This window comes from Microcaecilia unicolor, chromosome 4 (assembly GCF_901765095.1).
Source record: "Microcaecilia unicolor chromosome 4, aMicUni1.1, whole genome shotgun sequence".
Classification (NCBI taxonomy): Eukaryota; Metazoa; Chordata; class Amphibia; order Gymnophiona; family Siphonopidae; genus Microcaecilia; species Microcaecilia unicolor.
Window position 1 is genome coordinate 152,225,897 of NC_044034.1, and position 20,746 is coordinate 152,246,642.

General features: G+C 43.9%; 1 protein-coding gene across 1 annotated transcript in view; it reads right to left on the reverse strand.

Moving 5' to 3' along the window:
- SHANK2 (SH3 and multiple ankyrin repeat domains 2) overlaps positions 1-20,746 on the reverse strand; it is an 846,275-nt gene that overhangs the window by 454,253 nt on the left and 371,276 nt on the right. Inside the window, 1 exon segment of the mRNA XM_030200750.1 lies at positions 17,387-17,500. Within this exon segment, the coding sequence (XP_030056610.1) occupies positions 17,387-17,500 (114 nt within the window).

Consider the following 20,746-nt stretch of genomic DNA (forward strand, 5'->3'; position numbering starts at 1 on the left):
ACTAAAAGGGGAAAATGGATGGAAGGGAAGAGCCACATGCTTGAAGGACAAGGCATTTCTCAATAGACAAAAAAGAATGCATTTGGAAATGCTGACAACCTTGAGGATACCCTCCAATGAAATTTGAAGGTGGACTGCTGGGGATGGATGTCATTGACACATACTGGTCAGCAGTGTCATAGCCCTGCATAGGAAGATATTTGGTGGCTCTCCTTTAGCTCATTAGAATCCAAAGTGGCCCCAGCTTAAAAAAGTAAAAACCACTGGTCTAAACAACAGATTGGATCCTGTTTTGTGCACTGTAGTCAAAACTTCAATGAAAAATCTGGCCTTTGTGTATTATTGGAGAAATAGCTGCCATATCTAATTTACTGCAGTGAATCAGTGGGTTATTTTCCTACTGCTTAAGGCAACGTTGGAGTTGGTACTTACCTGCTGAAGACTGACAGCATCACATATCCATTATCCTGTGAGGTTTCACTGCTGGCTAATTTTATCTTCTTACAAACACTGGATTGAAGGCACACCTCACAATCTACATTCAACCACTTAAGCTTGCTGCAGAGAGGAATCATTTCCTATAGCCTTGGTCTTCATTCCCTGTCTTCAATAGCCTCCATCGGGTCAAGTTCTCAGGATATCCCTAATGTTGTGCTTCTCAAACCAGTCCTCAGGACATACCCAGCCAGCTGGGTTTTCAGGATATCCATAATGAATATGTATGAGATAGTACACGCAAATTAATCTCCTTCGTATGCAAATCTCTCTGAGGCATATTCATTGTGGATAGCCTGGGTGTGCCCCTAGAACCGGGTTGAGAACTACTGCCCTAATTTATGTGGATGAGAGAGGTTTGCATAACGACAACATCCACTTTATGCAAATCTCTCTCATCCTTATTCATTAGGGATATCGTAAAAACCTAAAGGCAGGGAGTAAAGACCGAGATTCTATAAGCTGGTACGGTAGAACTATACCATTAAACTGCTCTTCTACAAACTAATAATTTTGTGATTAAAGGAGCCCTTTTCTTCATACTGCTAATCCTAAACAGACCCTTCCTTCTATAACATTTCTGCATGTGGTGTTCAGGCAGTGATATGCTGCAGGTAGTGATGCACTCTTGCAAAAGTATATATTTTCCAATTCAGATTATAATAGCCTTCCCTCTAGGCTATTCTGCTGTAGAGCAGAGTTTCACGGTAATCTCATATAAAACTATTTTTGACACTTCACAGCAACTGCCAGACTAAAAGTATCTCAATAAGCTCTTTCAAAATTAACTACCGTAGTGAAATGAATGCCCAAAATAAGTAACTTGATATTCAAATTGCATACTTTGGATTTTAATGTGCTGTAAGAATCATTAATGATACATGTTCTGATTTACAATTGGGTAACCAAAAAGCTAAAACAAAATTAAACACATTTAAAAAGCTTCTAATAGAAAATGGAGGATTACGGCAGAACCGTCTCTGTTGACAACGCCCTCATCCTCCCCGTCTCTTCAGCCCGCAATCTCGGAGTCATCTTCGACTCCTCCCTCTCCTTCTCTGCCCATATCCAGCAGACAGCTAAGACCTGTCGCTTCTTCCTCTTTAATATTAGCAAAATTCGCCCATTCCTCTCTGAACAGACCACCCGAACCCTCGTCCACTCGCTCGTTACCTCTCGTCTTGACTATTGCAACATTCTTCTCGCTGGCCTCCCGCTTAGCCATCTATCCCCCCTTCAATCTGTCCAAAATTCCGCCGCACGTCTTATCTACCGCGTGAATCGATACTCTCATATCACCCCTCTCCTCAAGTTGCTTCACTGGCTCCCGATCCGCTACCGTATACAGTTCAAGCTTCTCCTATTGACCTTCAAGTGCACTCAATCTGCAGCCCCCCTTTACCTCTCTACCCTCCTCTCCCCGTAACCTCCGCTCTCAGGACAAATCACTACTATCTGTACCCTTCTCTACCACCGCTAACTCCAGACTCCGCCCCTTCTGCCTCGCATCACCTTATGCCTGGAACAGACTTCCCGAGCCCATACGCCATGCGCCCTCCCTGCCCATCTTCAAGTCCTTACTCAAAGCCCATCTCTTCTCCCTTGCTTTTGGCGCCTAACCACCTTCCCTACATAGCTTATAACCTTTAGATTGTAAGCTACCTACATTGACTACATAAGTTGTAAGTTACCTACACTGACTACATAGTTTGTAACCTTTAGATTGTAAGCTCTCTTGAGCAGGGACTGTCCTTCCCCATGCTAAAATTGTACAGCGCTGCATAACCCTGGCAGCGCTATAGAAATGCTAAGTAGTAGTAGTAAAACCTGTAGAGTCTATATACTGCAATTTAATTTCTTTCAAAAAATTTCCCCATTGCCTTATAGCCATATTTTCACGGAGAGGGTGATGGACATGTGGAATGCCCTCCTGAGGGAAGTGGTGGAGATGAAAACGGTAATGGAATTGTTTGAATTCCATTACCGTTTTCATCTCCACCACTTCCCTCAGGAGGGCATTCCACAGGATTCCTTTGTGTTTATCCCACACATGTTTGAATTCCATTACCATGTGTGGGATAAACACAAAGGAATCCTGTTTAGAAGGAATGGTTCCGTGGAATTTTAGCGGAGATTGGGTGGCGACGCCGGTTAATTGGGAAACAAAATGGGAGCTGGGCAGACTTATACGGCTTATGCCCTGATTGTGACTGAATAGATAGGGATGGGCTGGAGTGTAAATTTTAAGGGGCTTCGATGTTAGCTCCAGAACTTAGTACAAGAACAGTGCTGGTTAGACTTCTACGGTCTGTGCCCTGAGAAAGGCAAGGACAAATCAAATTCGGGTATACATATAAAGTATCACATACCATGTAAATGAGTTTATCTTGTTGGGCAGACTGGATGGACCTTACAGGTCTTTATCTGCCATCATTTACTATGCTACTTTCCCCTGAACACAACCAACCCCATCATTCTCCTCTCAGAACACAAACAGCCACCCACCTCACCAGTCTTCCCTCTTCCAAAATGCAAAACCCTGATGAAAAATAAGCTCTTGACTTTTCAACATGCCTAGAAGTACTTTACTTAACTAACAATTCTGTCAGCCTCAAACCTTTGGTGTTTAGACCAGAACAGCACATCTCTATAAGGGGTAACTGAAAGGACCTCAAGCTTTTGCTCAAAGACCTTGAAATAAGTGCTAATTCCACCATTTTCCTCAAAATTCTTCTGTGTGCACTATATGCAGTGCATTTATAGGCATCCTTCCATGCTCTAGAGTTGTTGGGGTGGGGGAGAAAGTTTAGCACAAAGAATGAAGAAACTCTCTTGAACATTAGCATACAAAATATTAGGATTAAATGCACACATTGTTCTATCTTTAAGTTGTGTGATGCCTGCCTTGTGGATTCCTGCTTCCACATTTTTAGGGCTGTGACTGATTATCTCAAGTTCAAGAGATGTCTAAAGATTTGAGAATTTCAGAATACTTTTTTAGGATTCTAGCTTGGTTCCAATAGCCTTCCTTATGTGTCCTGTGTTACGCTTTTACAGTTTGCAAGCTTTTCACAGCTCACCTATGGGTCTTATATTTTCTTGATGTCCAAGGTCTGTCCTTCTCCCCATTGCTTTTTATCAATATTTATTATAAACTGCCCTAATATGTGCAAGAAAGGGTAGTCTACCAAACCCAAAACAATTAAATAGTCCCAGGCACAAGAATGTGACTGCAGAAGAATCACAAAGGTGCCACTTAATGTGCAATTCTCCAGCGCAATATTCTGTAAGCTTGTACATGACATAACAAGCAATTGAAAAAGAGGTGTACATGTGGGAAGAGCATGGACAGGAAATAGATGTGTCATTCATCAATATGCACATCTTATAAAATACTGAGAGATGCGAGAATTGATTGACAGCTCTAGGCACACCCTCCTATGCCTGCAATTGACTTGGAATACGTGGGCATGCTTTATTATTGGTGCACCAATGTGGGTTCACACTAATATTCTGTAACGGCATCGGAGCACCCTTAAGTCATTATAGAACTGGTGCTCCCAACGCTGTACTGAGGTGCCAAAAAAGAGGCTGTTTCTGCAGTGCAGTGTCAGATCAGTAGAAACCACCAACCTATCCTTGTCAACGTTTATTAAATTTTGAAAATGAGGGGCTAACTTTTCCAGACCCTATAAAGGAGAGAAGTAAATGTCTAATATATGGATCTGAAGTGTACGGAGGTGGTGGTTTAAGGTGAAAACCATTTTGTTTTATTTCTTTTTTAAAAACTGCTCCACTGATTTTGGCGTCGCATCATCCCTCTTTCTTTGTATAGTGAGCTAAGAGAAGTACAGTATTGTGACTCATGATTTTTGCCTAATTTTCTTTAGTGATTTACAGTAGAAGTGCCCAACCACCTGAGAATCCAGACCACAAAAAAATCGTAGTTTCCAGACTGACCCAGAATCTGGACTACACATTCTCCCTCCCTTCTGTCCACCCCCACCCCCCCCCCAACCAACACACACAGTCCAGCATCTCTCCCTCTGTTCCTGGCCCTGCACGCTTGCTCTCAGTCTCACCTGTTTTGAAGTCTATGATACTGCAGTGCCAGCGGCAGCCTTACACACAGGCTGATTTCAGCATGCACTGGGCCTTTCATTCTGACCCGTCCTGCCCTTCCGAAAACAGGAAGTTGCATCAGAAGGAGCGGGACAGGTCAGAGGGAAAAGACCCAGTGAATGCCGGAGGCAGCCTGTGAGTAAGGCTGCCAATGGCGCTGCATTATCACAGACGTCAGAACAGGTGAGAGTGAGAGAGTGAGCTGCGGGCAGAATTGGGAGTGGGGAGGTGTAGCCAAGGGGGTCCTTGGGGGCCTTGCCTTAAGAGAGACGCTGAAAGGGGAAGAGAGGCCCTGAATGGGGAAGAGATGCTGAATGGGAAGGAAATATGTCTGAAGAGGAATCTTACAAGTATTGCCTGAAAATCTAGAAAATCCAGATTGACCCGATCCCTGAGCAGTCTGGATTTTTAGACTTGTACTGTATTTTGAAACTTTTTCTGTGGTAGTCATATTTATTTCTCTGCAAGAATTGCTCTCTTGGGGGTTCTTTTACTAAATTGCACTTTAGCACGCCCTAAAACAGGTTTTTCTTGCATGCAAAGGCCATTTTTACCGCAGAAGTAAAATGGCTAATTTTGCAGGGTTTTGTTTTAAATGAATAGCCATGTGCTAATATTGCCATGAACGTGCAGCCATTAAAAATATTAGTACGTGAGCACTTGCCAACACCTATTTTAGAGGTAGTAAGGGCTCATGTACTAATCCTGCGCTAATCAGTTAGCATGAAGTAATGTAGCTATGATAACTCGTTAGTGCAGAAACACCCACTCTCTACCCCTAGACACGTCTCTTCTGTGATAAAATAAAAAATATTTTTTAGCACATGGTTTGTACATGTAGATCACAAAATTACCACAGGACACCTAGGCATGTCCCACAGTAAGCCATTCAAGCTGCAGTAAGTGTACACTAGTGCTCACTGCACCTTAGTAAAAGGACCATTTCATTACCAATGTATAAAATCAAATATCTAAATAAAAACAGCTAAATTTACAGCAACCCATAAGAACTAAAGAATAGCCATACTGGGTCAGACCAATGGTCCATCAAGTCTAGAATCCTGTTCCCAAATAGTAGCAACATTCCGGAATCCCAAATACTAGCAAGATTCCATACTACCAATCCCAGGACAAGCAGTGGCTTCCCATGTCCATCTCAATAACAGAATAGGGACTTTTCCAAACCTTTTTTAAACCCAGATACGCTAACCGCTGTTACCACATCCTCCAGTAACGAGTTCTAGAGCTTAACTATTCTTTGAGTGAAAAAACATTTCCTCCTATTTGTTTTAAAAGTATTCCCATGTGATTTCATTGAATGTTCCCTGGTCTTTGTACTTTTTGAAAGAGTGAAAAATCGATTCACTTCTATCCGTTCTACACCACTCAGAATTTTACAGATCTCTATCATATCCCCCCCCCCCCCCCCCAGCCATCTTTTTTCCAAGCTGAAGAGCCCTAACCTCTTTAGCCTTTTCTCATATGGGAGGAGTTTCATCCCCTTTATCATTCTGGTTGATCTTCATTGAACCATTTCTAATTTCACTATACTTTTTTGAGATATGGCGACCAGAATTGAACGCAATATTCAAGGTGAGGTCACATCATGGAGCGATACAGAGGCATTATAATATTCTTAGTCTTATTTTGGATCCCTTTCTTAATAATTCCTAGCATCCTATTTGCTTTTTTTGGCTGCCGCCGAACACTGTACAGAAGAATTCAGCGTATTGTCTACAATGACACCTAGATCTTTTTCTTGATTGCAGACTCCTAAGGTGGACCCTAGCATCAGATAACTACAGCTTTCCCTGTTTGTTTTTGTTTTTCAACGAATTATCAAATCTAATTTTAGAGGGAATTTTGCAGGATAAATAAATATCAATGAAAACCAACCCTAAGGATTTTACTTACTCAGCTGCAGTGAAAATAGATATAATTACATAGTACATTAAAAAATATAAAAGGGCTACAGCCACATTCCGTTGAAAAAGCAGAGAGCAAATTAGTAACCACAGAAGGCAATTCATTCAACCACACTGGAGTTCCAGGATCCATGTCACATTTTAATTTTTATATAAATACTGCTCTGACATATCAAGGTTTAAAACCACCAGGCATGTGGAGAAATGCAGTCAGCCAAAACTAGCTTCTCACATTTAGCACAGAGAGGCACCGTGTGAAATCTCTCTCAAGAATTGAGGTCTGAAACTATTAGAGATTTTTTCCTATCTTATTCCCTGAAAAGAAGCAACTTTTAATTTTTTCACTAAATGAAATGCTCTGTCTTGTCAATATAATGGTTTATATGACTTTTTTCAGCATTTTCTTTAGGGTTGGTGTTCAGTGTGTATGTTTCAAAATTGTACCGCGCACCAAACACAGCACTTGGTCTTAAAAGTCTATCATGCATTATTACTTCAAGATTTCAAGAGGCCACTGCAGATAAACTTTCATGCTTTCTATATAAACACTAGCCTTTGAGCCCGTAAAAACGGGCTATTATAGGAAGGGGGGGGGTTGAAAGGCCCGCCCCCGCCGCCAAGTTCGCTGCTGCCCCTCCCCCTCCAAAATCGCACCCCCCCCCCCCCGAGCCGTCACCACCCACCTTCCACCTGGCCAGGCCCTCGCTCCGTTATTGAAACAGTGAGGGCCCGGGAACGCAGCACTGAGCTCTGCTGAGCTGCCGACGTCGGCCTTCGTTCTTCTTCTCTGCCTGTCCCGCCCTCGTGTGACGTCGTCGAGGGCGGGACAGAGGCAGAGAAGAAGAAGGAAGGACGATGTCGGCAGCTCAGCAGAGCTCAGTGCTGCGCTCCCGGACCCTCGCTGTTTCAATAGTGGAGCGAGGGCCCGACCGGGTAGAAGGTGGGTGGTGGCGGCGACTCGGGTGGGGGGAGCGTTAGACGGCGATGTCCCTCCCTCAGAAATGCGCAGTACAGACCCTCTGTGATCCGCCCCCCCCCCCCCCCGTCATCACGTATTGACGCGGGGGCGGGGCAGAGAAGGTCTCTACTGCGCATTTGCGAGTGAGTACGACACTCACCTTTTATATATATTGATACTTGAAATCCTACCTATGAGGCAGGGTTGGCAAAAAAAAAAAAAGAAAAAGAAAAATTGTTCATACTGGCGAGGAAGATAGCAAGCCATCCCTCTGTTCCATGCCTGGAGTATTCAGCCAAGTTTTCATACAGCTTGCTGCAAGCAGGTCTCAGTTGAAGCTATCTGTCAACTGTAGATTTTACCTGGGAGCTGCAGTTGACACAATGTTTACCATCGGTTTATAGCTTCTGTTTTGAAAAACAATGGGGTCCTTTTATCAAGCCATGGTAGAAAGTGGCCGGTGCTGTGGTTAGCACCAGTGGCGTAGGAAGAGGTGGTGGTGGGGCGGTCCGCCCCGGGTGCACACCGCTGGGGGGGTGTCGGCTCCGCTGGTTCCCTGCACCCTCTGCCCCGGAACAGGTTACTTCCTGTTCCGAGGCAGAGAGAGCAAGGAACCAGCGGAGCCGACGCAGCTCCCAGCGACGTGCTCTCAGGGGTGGATCGGCCCTCTCGCCCGCCCCTCGCTTCCTAATTGAAGTTAGAATGCGCTCTGGGGGGGGGAGGGGAAGGGGCGGACTGAGGGGGGGTGCCGTGCTGCACCCGAGGGGGGGGATTGCACAGTGGCGACCCGCCCTGGGTGTCAGCCGCCCTCGCTACAGCACTGGTTAGCGCATAGGTTTGCCTCATGCTCTGGCCACTTTCTAGCATGGCTGACAAATGGCCGCAGTTGGGCTTTTTTTTTTTTTTTTAAATGGCCATGCACTAATTTTCCCATTAGCGCATGGCCATTACTGCTGGGAGCCCTTACCACCACCTATTTAGGAGGTAGTAAGGGATCCTGTGCTAATCTCAGGTGGCGTGCAGTAATGTACCCACGTTACTCGATTAGCACAGGCACAGATAATCTATGCCCCCATACATACCTCCCATGACAAAAAAAATAAAAAAAATATTTTTTTACCACAGAAGTAGCAAGTGCTGCTGCCCAAACTACCATGGGATGCCTCAGTGCATCCTGCGGTATTGCCCTTTACTGTGTGGTAGGCCCACATTAGGCCTTGAGTTACGCACAGAATTTTATAACTACATGCGTAGATTGTTTTAACAAGCTAAGCGTTAACAGCTCTTAACAAGCAATAACGAGCATTAATTGGCAAAAATTAGGATTTACGCGCATACATTGCTAAGCTTATTCTGTAATGTACTGCGCCTAAATTCTAAAGTGTACAGGCAAAAAGGGGCACGGTTAAGAGCGTGGAAGTGGGCGTTTTGTGGGCATTACAAAATCTATGTGCGCTGTTAAAACATATGGGTCAGTGCGCGTAAATCTACACACAGTGATTTACACCAGCTTTTTGTTGGCATAAATGGACATGTGTAGATTCAGGTCGTATTAACTACTCCTAAGCCTATTCTAAATACTGTGTGTAAACGTGCTTAGGTGTAATTGCCTAGCGTGCATTAATTTTAGGCGCCATATATAGAATCGGGCCCACTGCGCCTTAATATGAGGGCCCCTATGTCTTTAAGCAGCAGTATGAAAGATGACAGTGTTTTTGTTTTGATTTTTTTCTCTGCCCTTCTAATAATCCAGGAGATGTTCACTTCTATATTTACTAACAGATGAATAAAAACACAAATGAAGAATACTAGCAGCATATCCTGCATAATATCCATATACAAGCTTACTCATTGTGTCACCACATCATTCAAGTAATTACCTTCTCTGCAAATAAAAGCACCTGTAAATGACTTTAAGAGACTAGTTAATAGGCCTCGAGTGTTTAACACTGGAACAGGCAAATGCATTCAAAAGGAAACTGCATTGCTTCTCATCTCACAGACCACAGGTTAAAGACAGTATTTGATAACATATTAAAATTCAACATCAAAACACTGGTAAGACTAATATAAGAGTAGTGGGTGCGGGTTTTGGCATAACGTTTTATTATTTTGCAATTAAAGGGTAATTCTATAAACTGGTGTCTAAAGATAGGCACCAATTGTGTGCTTAAGTTACAGAATAGAGGCACTCACGCGCAAGATTAGTATCACTAATTGGCAATTATGCTTACACATGTAAGTAATAGGCACTATTCTGTAACAAAAGCAACAAAACTGCTTAGCACATAAGGGCAAGGGGATGCAAACATGGGCAGGTAATGAGCGTGTCTGAGAGACATGCACATAACATACAATACTACAAGTTACGCCAACTTCAGGGCACAGTTAGCCGCGCCAATGCTTCACTTACACTAATGTTCTATAATGGAATCTTGGCACCAAGGTGCTGTTATAGTGTTGGTACTAAGCGCATGGCACTGGGGCACCTAAATCTTGGTGTAGGTTTACAGATATCTTAGTGCTTGAAGGAAGACAAATAATTTGGAGAAAGCTCAGAGAAAAAGCAATAAACCTATGTAGAACAGAGATGATCAACTCTGATCCTCAAGGGCCACAGACAAGTTACATACAGTAAAGAGCTCTATCAGATAATGGCAGATAGAGACCAAAATAGCCCATCTGGTCGTGCCCAGTAAGGTGGCGGATTGTAAATGCCACTCAGGAGCAGGTTCTGCCTGGTCTCCTAGGAGTACAAAAATGTCATTTTCCATCTGTTCCGAGCTGAAGCACCATGCCATGCCATGTAGATAAGTTCAAAGCTAATCCCCTTTCCATTAAGGGTTCCTCTAGGTTTATCCCATGCCTGTTTTTGTCTCCACCGCCGCTTCTATGAAAAATATTTTTGAACTTTGCTCCTGTGTCTACCTCCTTGCATGTTCACATCATGTTCCCTAGTTTCTACTGTTTCTTTTCTTTTCGAACAGGTTCGTCTCTTACGCATTAATGCCTTTCAAGTATTTAAATATTCATATCTTATATCCCCTATACCTCCTCTCCTCTATAGTATACATATTTAGAACTGCAAGTCTTTTCTTGTATACATTTTTATACAGCAGTGTTGGCAGATGGAAACACACTGTCAACTTCCTCAGTGTTCGCATGGCCCGGGGAGGTTTCTGGTGAGGATGTCTTCAGCTGGTGGAGCTTGGGGATCCCTAAATGTAGTCAGTGTTAAATAGCTTCTAGCATGAACTTCTTGGTGTTTGAAATGCCTAGACTCAGGGTAATTAAAATATACAAAAAGATACAACTCCAGAACTTTTACCACGGCAAAAAAGCTGAAAATTGCATTCTTCTTTTATTGTACAGCTGTCCTCTGGAGTGCTCATGCACAAATCCTTCCCTTCCTCCCTTAGAAGCAACATTCCATTCTACCAATCCCAGGGCAAGCAGTAGTTTCCCTCATGTCCATCTCAATAACAGACTATGTATTTTTCCTCCAGAACTCGTTCAAACCTTTTTTTCTTTTAACCCAGATATGCTAACTGCTGTTACCACAACAAGTTCCAGAGCTTAACTATTCTTTGAGTGAAAAAACATTTCCTCCTATTTGTTTAAAAAGTATTTCCATGTAATTTCATTGAGTGTCCTCTGGTCTTTGTACTTTTTTGAAACAGTGAAATATTGATTCACTTCTACCTGTTCTACACCATCTGTTTTGCAACCTTTTCTAATCCCACTATATATATATATTTTTTTAATACAGTGACCAAAATTGAATGCAATACTCAAGCTGAGGTCGCACTATGGAGCAATACACAGGCATTATAATCTTTTTGGTCTTATTTTGCATTCCTCTCCTAATAATTCCTAGCATCCTGTTTGCTTTTTTGGCTGCCGCACACTGGACAGATTTCAGCATTTTGTCTACAATGATACCTAGATCTTTTTCTTGAGTGCAGGTGGACCCCTAGCATCAGGTAACTATAATTTGAATTATTCATCACTTTGCATTTGTCCAAATTAATTTTCATCTGACATTTGGAAGCCCAGTCTTCTGGTTTCCTAAAGGGCTTCCTGCAATTTTTCACAATCTGCATGTGTTTTGACAACTTTTGAATAGTTTTGTGTCATCTGCAAATTTAATCACCTCACTCGTCATTCCATTTTCTAGATCATTTATAAATATGTTAAATAGCATCAGTCCCAGTACAGCTCCCTGCAGCACTCCACTATTGACCCTTCTACACTAAGAAAAATGGTCATTTAACCCTGCCCTCTGTTTTCTGTCCAATAACCAACTCCTAATCCACAGAAGTACACTGCCTCCAAGATACTACCCTTCCTCTCCAAGATACTTGAACGCGCCGTTCACAGCCATTGCCTTGATTTTCTCTCCTCTCATGCCATCCTCGATCCGCTTCAATCCGGCTTTCGCCCTCTACACTCGACAGAAACGGCACTATCTAAAGTCTGTAATGACCTGTTCCTTGCCAAATCCAAAGGTCACTACTCCATCTTCATCCTCCTCGACCTATCCGCCGCTTTTGACACTGTCAATCACAATTTACTTCTTGCCACACTGTCCTCATTTGGGTTCCAGGGCTCTGTCCTCTCCTGGTTCTCCTCTTATCTCTCCCACCGTACCTTCACAGTACATTCTCATGGATCTTCGTCTACTCCCATCCCGCTCTCTGTTGGAGTTCCTCATGGATCTGTCCTTGGACCCCTTCTTTTTTCAATCTACACCTCTTATCTGGGCTCGTTGATCTCATCTCATGGTTTCCAATATCATCTTTATGCTGACGACACCCAGCTTTATCTCTCCACACCGGACATCACTGCCGAAACCCAGGCCAAAGTATCGGCCTGCTTATCCAACATTGCTACCTAGATGTCCAACCGCCACCTGAAACTGAACATGGCCAAGACCGAGCTTATTGTCTTTCCACCCAAACCCACTTCTCCTTTCCCTCCACTCTCTATCTCAGTTGATATCACCCTCATCCTCCCCGTCTCATCTGCCCGCAACCTCGGCGTCACCTTCGACTCCTCCCTCTCCTTCTCTGCGCATATCCAGCAGATAGCCAAGACCTGTCGCTTCTTCCTCTATAACATCAGTAAAATTCGCCCTTTCCTCTCTGAGCACACCACCCGAACTCTCATCCACTCTCTCATCACCTCTCGCCTTGACTACTGCAACCTACTCCTCACTGGCCTCCCACTTAGCCATCTATCCCCCCTTCAATCCGTTCAGAACTCTGCTGCATGTCTTATCTTCCACCTGGACCGATTTGCCCATATCACCCCTCTCCTCAAATCACTTCACTGGCTTCCGGATCAAGTACCACATACAGTTCACCCTTCTCCTATTAACCTACAAATGCACTCGATCTGCTGCCCCTCATTACCTCTCCACCCTCATCTCCCCTTACGTTCCTGCCCGAAACCTCCGCTCACAGGACATTTCCCTCCTCTCTGTACCCTTCTCCACCACCGCCAACTCTAGGCTCCGCCCTTTCTGCCTTGCCTCACCCTACTCTTGGAATAAACTCCCTGAGCCCATACGCCAAGCCCCCTCCCTGCCCATCTTCAAATCCTTGCTCAAAGCCCACCTCTTCAATGTCGCCTTCGGCACGTAACCATTACACCTTTATTCAAGAAATCTAGACTACCCCAACTTGACATTTCGTCCTTTAGATTGTAAGCTCCTTTGAGCAGGGACTGTCCTTTTTTGTTAGACTGTACAGTGCTGCGTAACCCTAGTAGCGCTTTAGAAATGTTAAGTAGTAGTAGTAGTAGTCCTATCCCATGACTTTTTAATTTTCTCAGGAGTATCTTCATAGTCTTTTCTCAGATCCTCCTCATAACCAGTATAGGATCTGTCAACCACTGTGCACAGGGCCTCTGAGAATATGCCAGCAAAGAGCCTTCCTCCACCAACAAAAATGTCTTTTTAAACAGCTGTTGTAGAGGTCTATAAAATACTGACTGGAGTGGAATGGGAAGGTATGCTACACATGACTTCTCTCCCTTTCTGGTGGGGGACCTGGTCCAAGTTTTCTCCAACAATGCAATGGTGGTGGCTTATATCAACAAGCAAAGCAGGACCCGCAGCCATCCAATGGCAGTGGAGACAGCATCCATCATGAGTTGGGCAGAGAATCTTCTCTGTTGTAGCCACAGAGACCTTGGTACGGAGACCTGATTCAACTGCTAAACGGGAATCATTGCCATCTTTCGCAGGTTACACGGCCTACTAAAGCAAAGTCCAGTGCTCATGAAAGATACGTGCCCCCCTTTAGTCTTATGGCTTGGCCATTGAAAGGGCTTAGTTGAGACAAAAAGGTTATTCTGATTCGGTCATTGCTACCTTTTTTCAGGCTTGGAAACCCTATACTCCTTGGCGTATGCAAGACAACTTTTGAGAGCTTGTGTTCTGAGCACAGACTTTCTCCCTTCTCTGCTTAGATTACACATAACCTAGCACTTCTCCAGGCAAGTGTTCAGAAAGGATTAGTGTCAGGTTCTTTAAAAGTTCAGGTTGTGGCTTTGGCTTGTTTCAGGGGCTGACTACTGTAGATGTCTCTTGTGGCTCACCAGGATATCATTCTTCTGGGGAATGGGCCACTTGTGGCACTTTCTTACATTGTGTCCAGAGTGGAACCTTAATTTAATCCTTTGGGCTCTTCAGATGCCTCCTTTTGAGCCACTTTGGAAGGCCTCCTTAGTGGCTGCTGCGTCAGCACTTAGGGTTTCGGAGCTTCAGGCTCTCTTTTGTTGCGATCCCTTTCTTCATTTTTTGGAGGCAGGGATCTTCCTGCACATGATTCCTTCCTTTCTTTTGAAAGTGAACATAAGAATAGCCATACTGGGTCAGACCAATGGCCATTTAGCACAATATTCTGCTTCCAGCAGTGACCAATCCAGGTCACAAGTAGCTGGCAGAAACCCAATTAGTAGCACCATGCTATGGCATCAGCATTTCATCTCAAGCAATCTCTGGAGCTTCTGTCTTTTTGCAGAGAGGATGAAGAAGTTCGGTATTTTACCTTGAAGCTTCTTGATATGTGCAGAGTCCTCATTACATATCTAGAATTCACAAATGAGTTTTGGAAATCAGACAGTTTGTGCTTTTTAGTAAAGAGAGGCTTGGCCTCATTGTTTCCAAGCCTACAATTGCTAGATGGCTGAAGGAGACTATCAGGTCAACTTATTTGCTTGCAGGGAAGCAGGCTCCCCAGGCCTTGTGGGAGCCTCTGCAGCGCGCTTGGAAGCTAGTTTTGGGGCTTTGGACCCCAGGGCAGTGGCATCAGGATCCCACCCACTCTAGGGATTGCTTTTGAACATTCCACAGCTTCTGGAACAGTAGAAAGCTATGTAATGGAAGGAGAACTTAGGTCTTACCTGAAAATGTTCTTTTCATTAGTCCTTCCCACAATTCCAGAGGCCCACCCAACATCTGAAAGTGTAATCAGTGCAAAGTAATGGGTAAAATAATGACTGTCACCTTGCACGGTGCTTCATGCATATCTCTTGTTCTCTACAAGTTGTCCAGAGATGAGAGAGATCCACAAATGTTTGCTCGTCTGGTTAGTATTAAGTTAGCGAGTTGTTTAAGGTTTTTGCATTTATTCTGAGTATCTCCTCCTGCGTGTCTACGTAAATACTGAGGAGCTGGACTGGACGCCAAGAGAGATATGTCTCAGCTCAGTTTTCAGTTCTCTATTTCCAACTGCTGGTTGTTGGACACAACTATCCCACAGGTTCTGAAATAGTGGAAAGGACTAATGGAAAGAAAATTATCAGATAAGACCTCATTTCTCTTTTTACTCTTTTCTGTAAGACTAACGTTAGATCAATAAATCTAAAAGGGCAATTCAAAAAGTAGTGAGTAGGGTTACGCACCACATATGAGGGTGAAAGGTGCTGATAATTGGGACTAACACACATATATGCTAGCTGAGATTCTGTAACATAGGTGAGCAGTTACTTTAGAGTGTATGTGAAAGGAGGGTGCTCATGAGGGTGGAGCTTGCGTGGACAATATGTGAGTCTCTCATATACATGCGTAATTTACAAAATACTGAAGATTATGCACCAGTATCGTCCAAGATAGATATGAACATTTACACTAGACATTAATATGGTGTAAGTATTGGCGGCTACAGATTCGCACCTTATGCCTGTATTCCTATAATGATACATACCACATACATGCCTTATAAAATACCAATTAGCATCACAGAGGCCAATATTCAGAAGGCTATGGCCGCTAAAACAGCACTTAGGTTGCTATCCGGCACAGAATACCGCTGGTTAACAGCTTAAAGATAGCCAGTTATATTGCACAATATAACCAGCTATCCACCGATTTTAAATGTCAAACCAGCCATGCCACAATAAGTGGAATAACTTTAACTGGTCTGACTTTAACCGGCCAGCGCTGAATACCTGCTTGGCCAGTTAAAGCTGGACCGACCAAAGTTAAGCTGGATATTCAATGCCGGTCACCGGAAATGGACCAGCATTGACTATCTGGGTTCAGCATGGACCACGGAAGACAACCTGGCTATCTCCCATGGTCTGAAAATCGGCAGACAGATTTTAGCGTTTCTTTCATGGCACCACACTGAGTATGTTTATAGAATTGTCCCCCTAACTGCACTTTTTTCCCCTTTGATTCAGCAATTTCTGCCCTCTTTTTTGGGCTTCCAGTTTCTAGGGCTGGTACCCAAGTCTACAACCTTACTAGGCTTCCAAGAAAGCTGAGATAACTAGCATATCACAGCCATGATAACATCAGTGATAGCTACATTAGGCTTCCAAAAAGGCTGGATAAATTGCCATGGCTATAATTCTAATCTTATGGGGTATACTTGGAATGTACTGTATATTAAGGTCAAGTAAAAGATATAGGGGAGCAGGTGCTCCTATTGGTTTAGGAACAACAATTTATGTGTCATCTAACCAAGAGACAGGAAACTGGAAAAAAGATTGCTAGGCACACTGATCTGTGCCTACCATCATTTATTCTGTATGCTATTATAAGCTGTTGTTCAATCAAAGAAATTTAGAAATTAATCATCCAACTAAAATCACATTTTCAACTGCAGTCCTAAGATAGTGGTGATATTCAGTCCACTACCAAGTAAACTGAATAAAATTAAAACAGCAAAAAAGCTGTTCTAAATTTACCCCATTAACTAAGGGCTGAATATCAGGTGGGTTACTTTTGATGTCCTCCTGAAACCCCCACACCAAGAGTATCTAACCCTCCAAAGCTCCACCCCCAGAGCTTCTGCCCCCTAAAGTTCCATCAAAGCATTCAACCCCTCCCAAAGCTCCTGCCCAAGAGCATCCACCCTCCTGAAAGGCCAGCCCCATAAGAAACCCCATCCCAAAGACCCTCCTCCAAAAGCACCCACCTCCATCCTGAAGACTCCACATCCCCCCCTTAAGGGTGCCTTGATAGTCTAGAGTAGGGCAGGCAGTAGTGATTCCCAGTTACTCCTGCCCATGTCAGCTTCGAGTTCAAAATGGCAGCCATGACCTCTAGTAGTAGTCTCAGGAGGTTAAATTCCTCTCCCATCTAGCCCAGATAACAGCGAAAATCCTTAGCCGGTAGCCATAGATCACAGTTCACTCTGGAAACTAACATACTTGAATAGTTTGGCCAGTTGACAGATGTCGCTATCAGCCTGAGAAGCAAAAGTCAGGACATGGACCGTATATCTCCTACATGATGAAGCATTGCTGCCATGAGGCAAGCAGGCCCCACCCAGCAAAGCTTACTTTAAATCCAGACATTCAATGGTTTTATTGAAGCACATTTCAATGACAAAGATACAAAATGCTGCTGAAACCTTGGCCAAGGTCTTACCTGCTCTGCTTTCATTTGGCTTTGGTTGAATCTCTTCTACACACTCGGCTGGAAACCATCCAACAAGCCCCCGGGCGCTGCCTTCCCAGAAACCTCCTTCTCCGATGCTCAGTACTAAGGCAGAGGAAAAGGAAACATTTAGTAAGGGATCTTCTTAGTACATCAATGTAAAATGCTAACCAAGTAGGAATCCCCCCCCCCCCCCCCCCCCCCACACACACACACAAAATACTGCTATGGTTTGGTGAGCAGATACAATAAGCTTTGTCTGTTAATGTAGTACTGAATTCTGGAGATACTCTTCATTTTGAGGAAAAGTCCAGAGTACTTGGAATTATTTTAGACTCCAAACTAACATTTAAATATCAGATTAATGCTCTAGTTAAAAGATTTTTTTGTGCACTACGTCATCTTAGATCTATAAGATCTTGTTTCAGTTCTCTTAATTTTAGAATTATTGCAAAATCGATGCTGCTCCCTAACTTAGATTATTGCAATTCTTTATATTGTTCACTCACAGTCATAGGCGTAGACTGGGGGGGGCGAGGGGGGGCAATGCCCCCCCAAACGACGATGAGGCGCCGCCGCGCCATTAGTTTAAAAAAAAAAAAAAACACATGCACGCACGCGCTCCTCTCCATCCGCTTGGCTTTCCTGCTCTCTGTCTGCGTCCCGCCTTCCTCTGACGTCAGAGGAAGGCGGGACGCAGACAGAGAGGGCAGGGAAGCCAAGCGGAGTAGCGGACGGAGAGGAGCGTGTCCGTCTACCCCTCTCTCTTCCTCCCTCCCTCCCTCCGCCGCAGGCAGCAGTCTTTTCCAGCGTTCCTGGCAGCGGTAGCGATGTACACGCTGCCTTTGACTCTGCCCCGAAGCCTTCTCTTCAAGTTCCTGTTCCCGCATAGGTGGGAACAGGAACTTGAAGAGAAGACTTCCGGGGCAGACCGAAGGCAGCGTGTACATCGCTACCGCTGCCAGGAACGCTGAAAAAGCTGAAGACTGTTGCCTGCACCGGAGGGAGGGAGGAAGAGAGGGGGTAAACGGAGTCACCATCTTGGACCTCGCGGGGGGGGGGGAGCAGAGGGAAGATGAATGGGACTGGGAGGGGTGGGAAGCAGAGGGAAGGAGCAGGAGATGAATGGGACTGGGAGGGGTGGGAAGCAGAGGGAAGGAGCAAGAGATGGATGGGACTGGGAGGGGTGGGAAACAGAGGAAAGGAGCAGGAGATGAATGGGACTGGGAGGGGTGGGAAGCAGAGGGAAGGAGCAAGAGATGGATGGGACTGGGAGGGGTGGGAAACAGAGGGAAGGAGCAGGAGATGGATGGGACTGGGAGGGGTGGGAAGCAGAGGGAAGGAGCAAGAGATGGATGGGACTGGGAGGGGTGGGAAGCAGAGGGAAGGAGCAGGAGATGAATGGGACTGGGAGGGGTGGGAAGCAGAGGGAAGGAGCAGGAGATGGATGGGACTGGGAGGGGTGGGAAGCAGAGGGAAGGAGCAGGAGATGGATGGGACTGCGAGGGGTGGGGAGCAGAAGGAAGGAGCAAGAGATGGATGGGACTGCGAGGGGTGGGGAGCAGAGGGAAGCCTACTGGAAAGAAGACACTGAATAAAACAGAAGACACTGGGACCAAAGCGAATAGAAAAACTAAATGATCAGACAACAAAGGTAGATAAAAGTATTTTATTCATAATTTATTAATTGAAATGTGTCAGCTTTTTGAAATGTGCATCTGTGATATTTTGCCTGTAAATTCAATTCCTTCCTCCACATTAGCATATTCATTTGCATATGTATATATGCAAATGATATGCTAATATGCTCCGCCCATTCTTTGCCCCCCCAAATGAAACAGTCAAACTACGCCTATGCTCACAGTAAAGCAAATGAAGAGACTTCAACTGCTGCAAAATACTGTAGCTCAGTTAATCTTTGGGAAAGGAAAATATACAAAAGTTACATCATTATTAAATGAATTGCATTGCACTTTTGGATAACTTGATACTTTAATAAAAAGATTTAAACAAACAAATTGCATTGGTACAAGATTGGGAACCGAATAATTTTTAAACTTGCTTGTTTAGTTTTTAAAAGTTTATTTGGGCTTAAAATACTGTTAGTCATTCTTTGATTATTTTGAGTGCTAAATTTCATTCAAGAAGTAGGTAATGATTAACGTTTGATTTTCCATCTTTGAAAAAAGTCATAAATTTATTAGAGAACGATCAATAGATTGCCAAAGTATTAGATTCTGGAACAGCATTCCTGCCAATCTTCATGAACTTAGCTCATATCTCTTATTTAGGGAATCATTGAAAACCCTTTTTTTTTTTAGAGCAGAATCTTTAGTTTTGAAAGTGGTATTATGTATGCTGTAGTTTTGAACTGTATAGATTATGTAATCTGTATGTAACTTCCTTCTGAATGCAGGAGTTTGGTATTGCAATCCACTTTGTAGCTTGGATTAAAGGCAGAATAGAAATACATAAATAGAATAAAATAGAATACAACACAGCATGTGCATTTTGAAGTCAATGGATGTAGAGACATGATAGCCTCTTTAGGATGATAATAAAAATTTGTTTTCACTATAGTAACATAGTAAATGACAGCAGATAAAGACCTGTACGGTCCATCCAGTCTGCCCAACAAGATAAACTAATTTTACATGGTATGTGATACTTTATATGTATACCCAAGTTTGATTTGTCCTTGCCATTCTCAGGGCACAGACCGTAGAAGTCTGCCCAGTACCGTTCTTGTACTAAGTTCTGAAGCTAAGAGCGAAGTCCCTTAAATTTTCACTCCAGCCCATCCCTTATCTATTCAGTCACGATCAGGGCATAGACCGTAGAAGTCTGCCCAGCTCCCGTTTTGTTTCCAATTACCAGCGTCGCCACCCAATCTCTGCTAAGATTCCATGGAACCATTCCTTCTAAACAGGATTCCTTTGTGTTTATCCCACGCATGTTTGAAATACATTACCGTTTTCATCTCCACCACCTCCTTCGGGAGGGCATTCCACATATCCACCACCCTCTCCGTGAAAAAATACTTCCTGACATTAGTCCTGAGTCTGCCCCCCTTCAACCTCAATTCATGTCCTCTCCGGAAAAGGTTCATTTGTGGATTAATACCTTTCAAATATTTGAACGTCTGTATCATATCACCCCTGTTTCTCCTTTCCACCAAGGTATACATGTCCAGGTCAGCAAGTCTCTCCTCGTACGGTTTGCAACTCAAATCTCATGCCATTTTTGTAGCTTTTCTTTGCACCGCTTCCAGTCTTTTTACATCTTTAGCAAGATACGGCCTCCAAAACTGAACACAATACTCCAAATGGGGTCTCACCAACGACTTGTAGA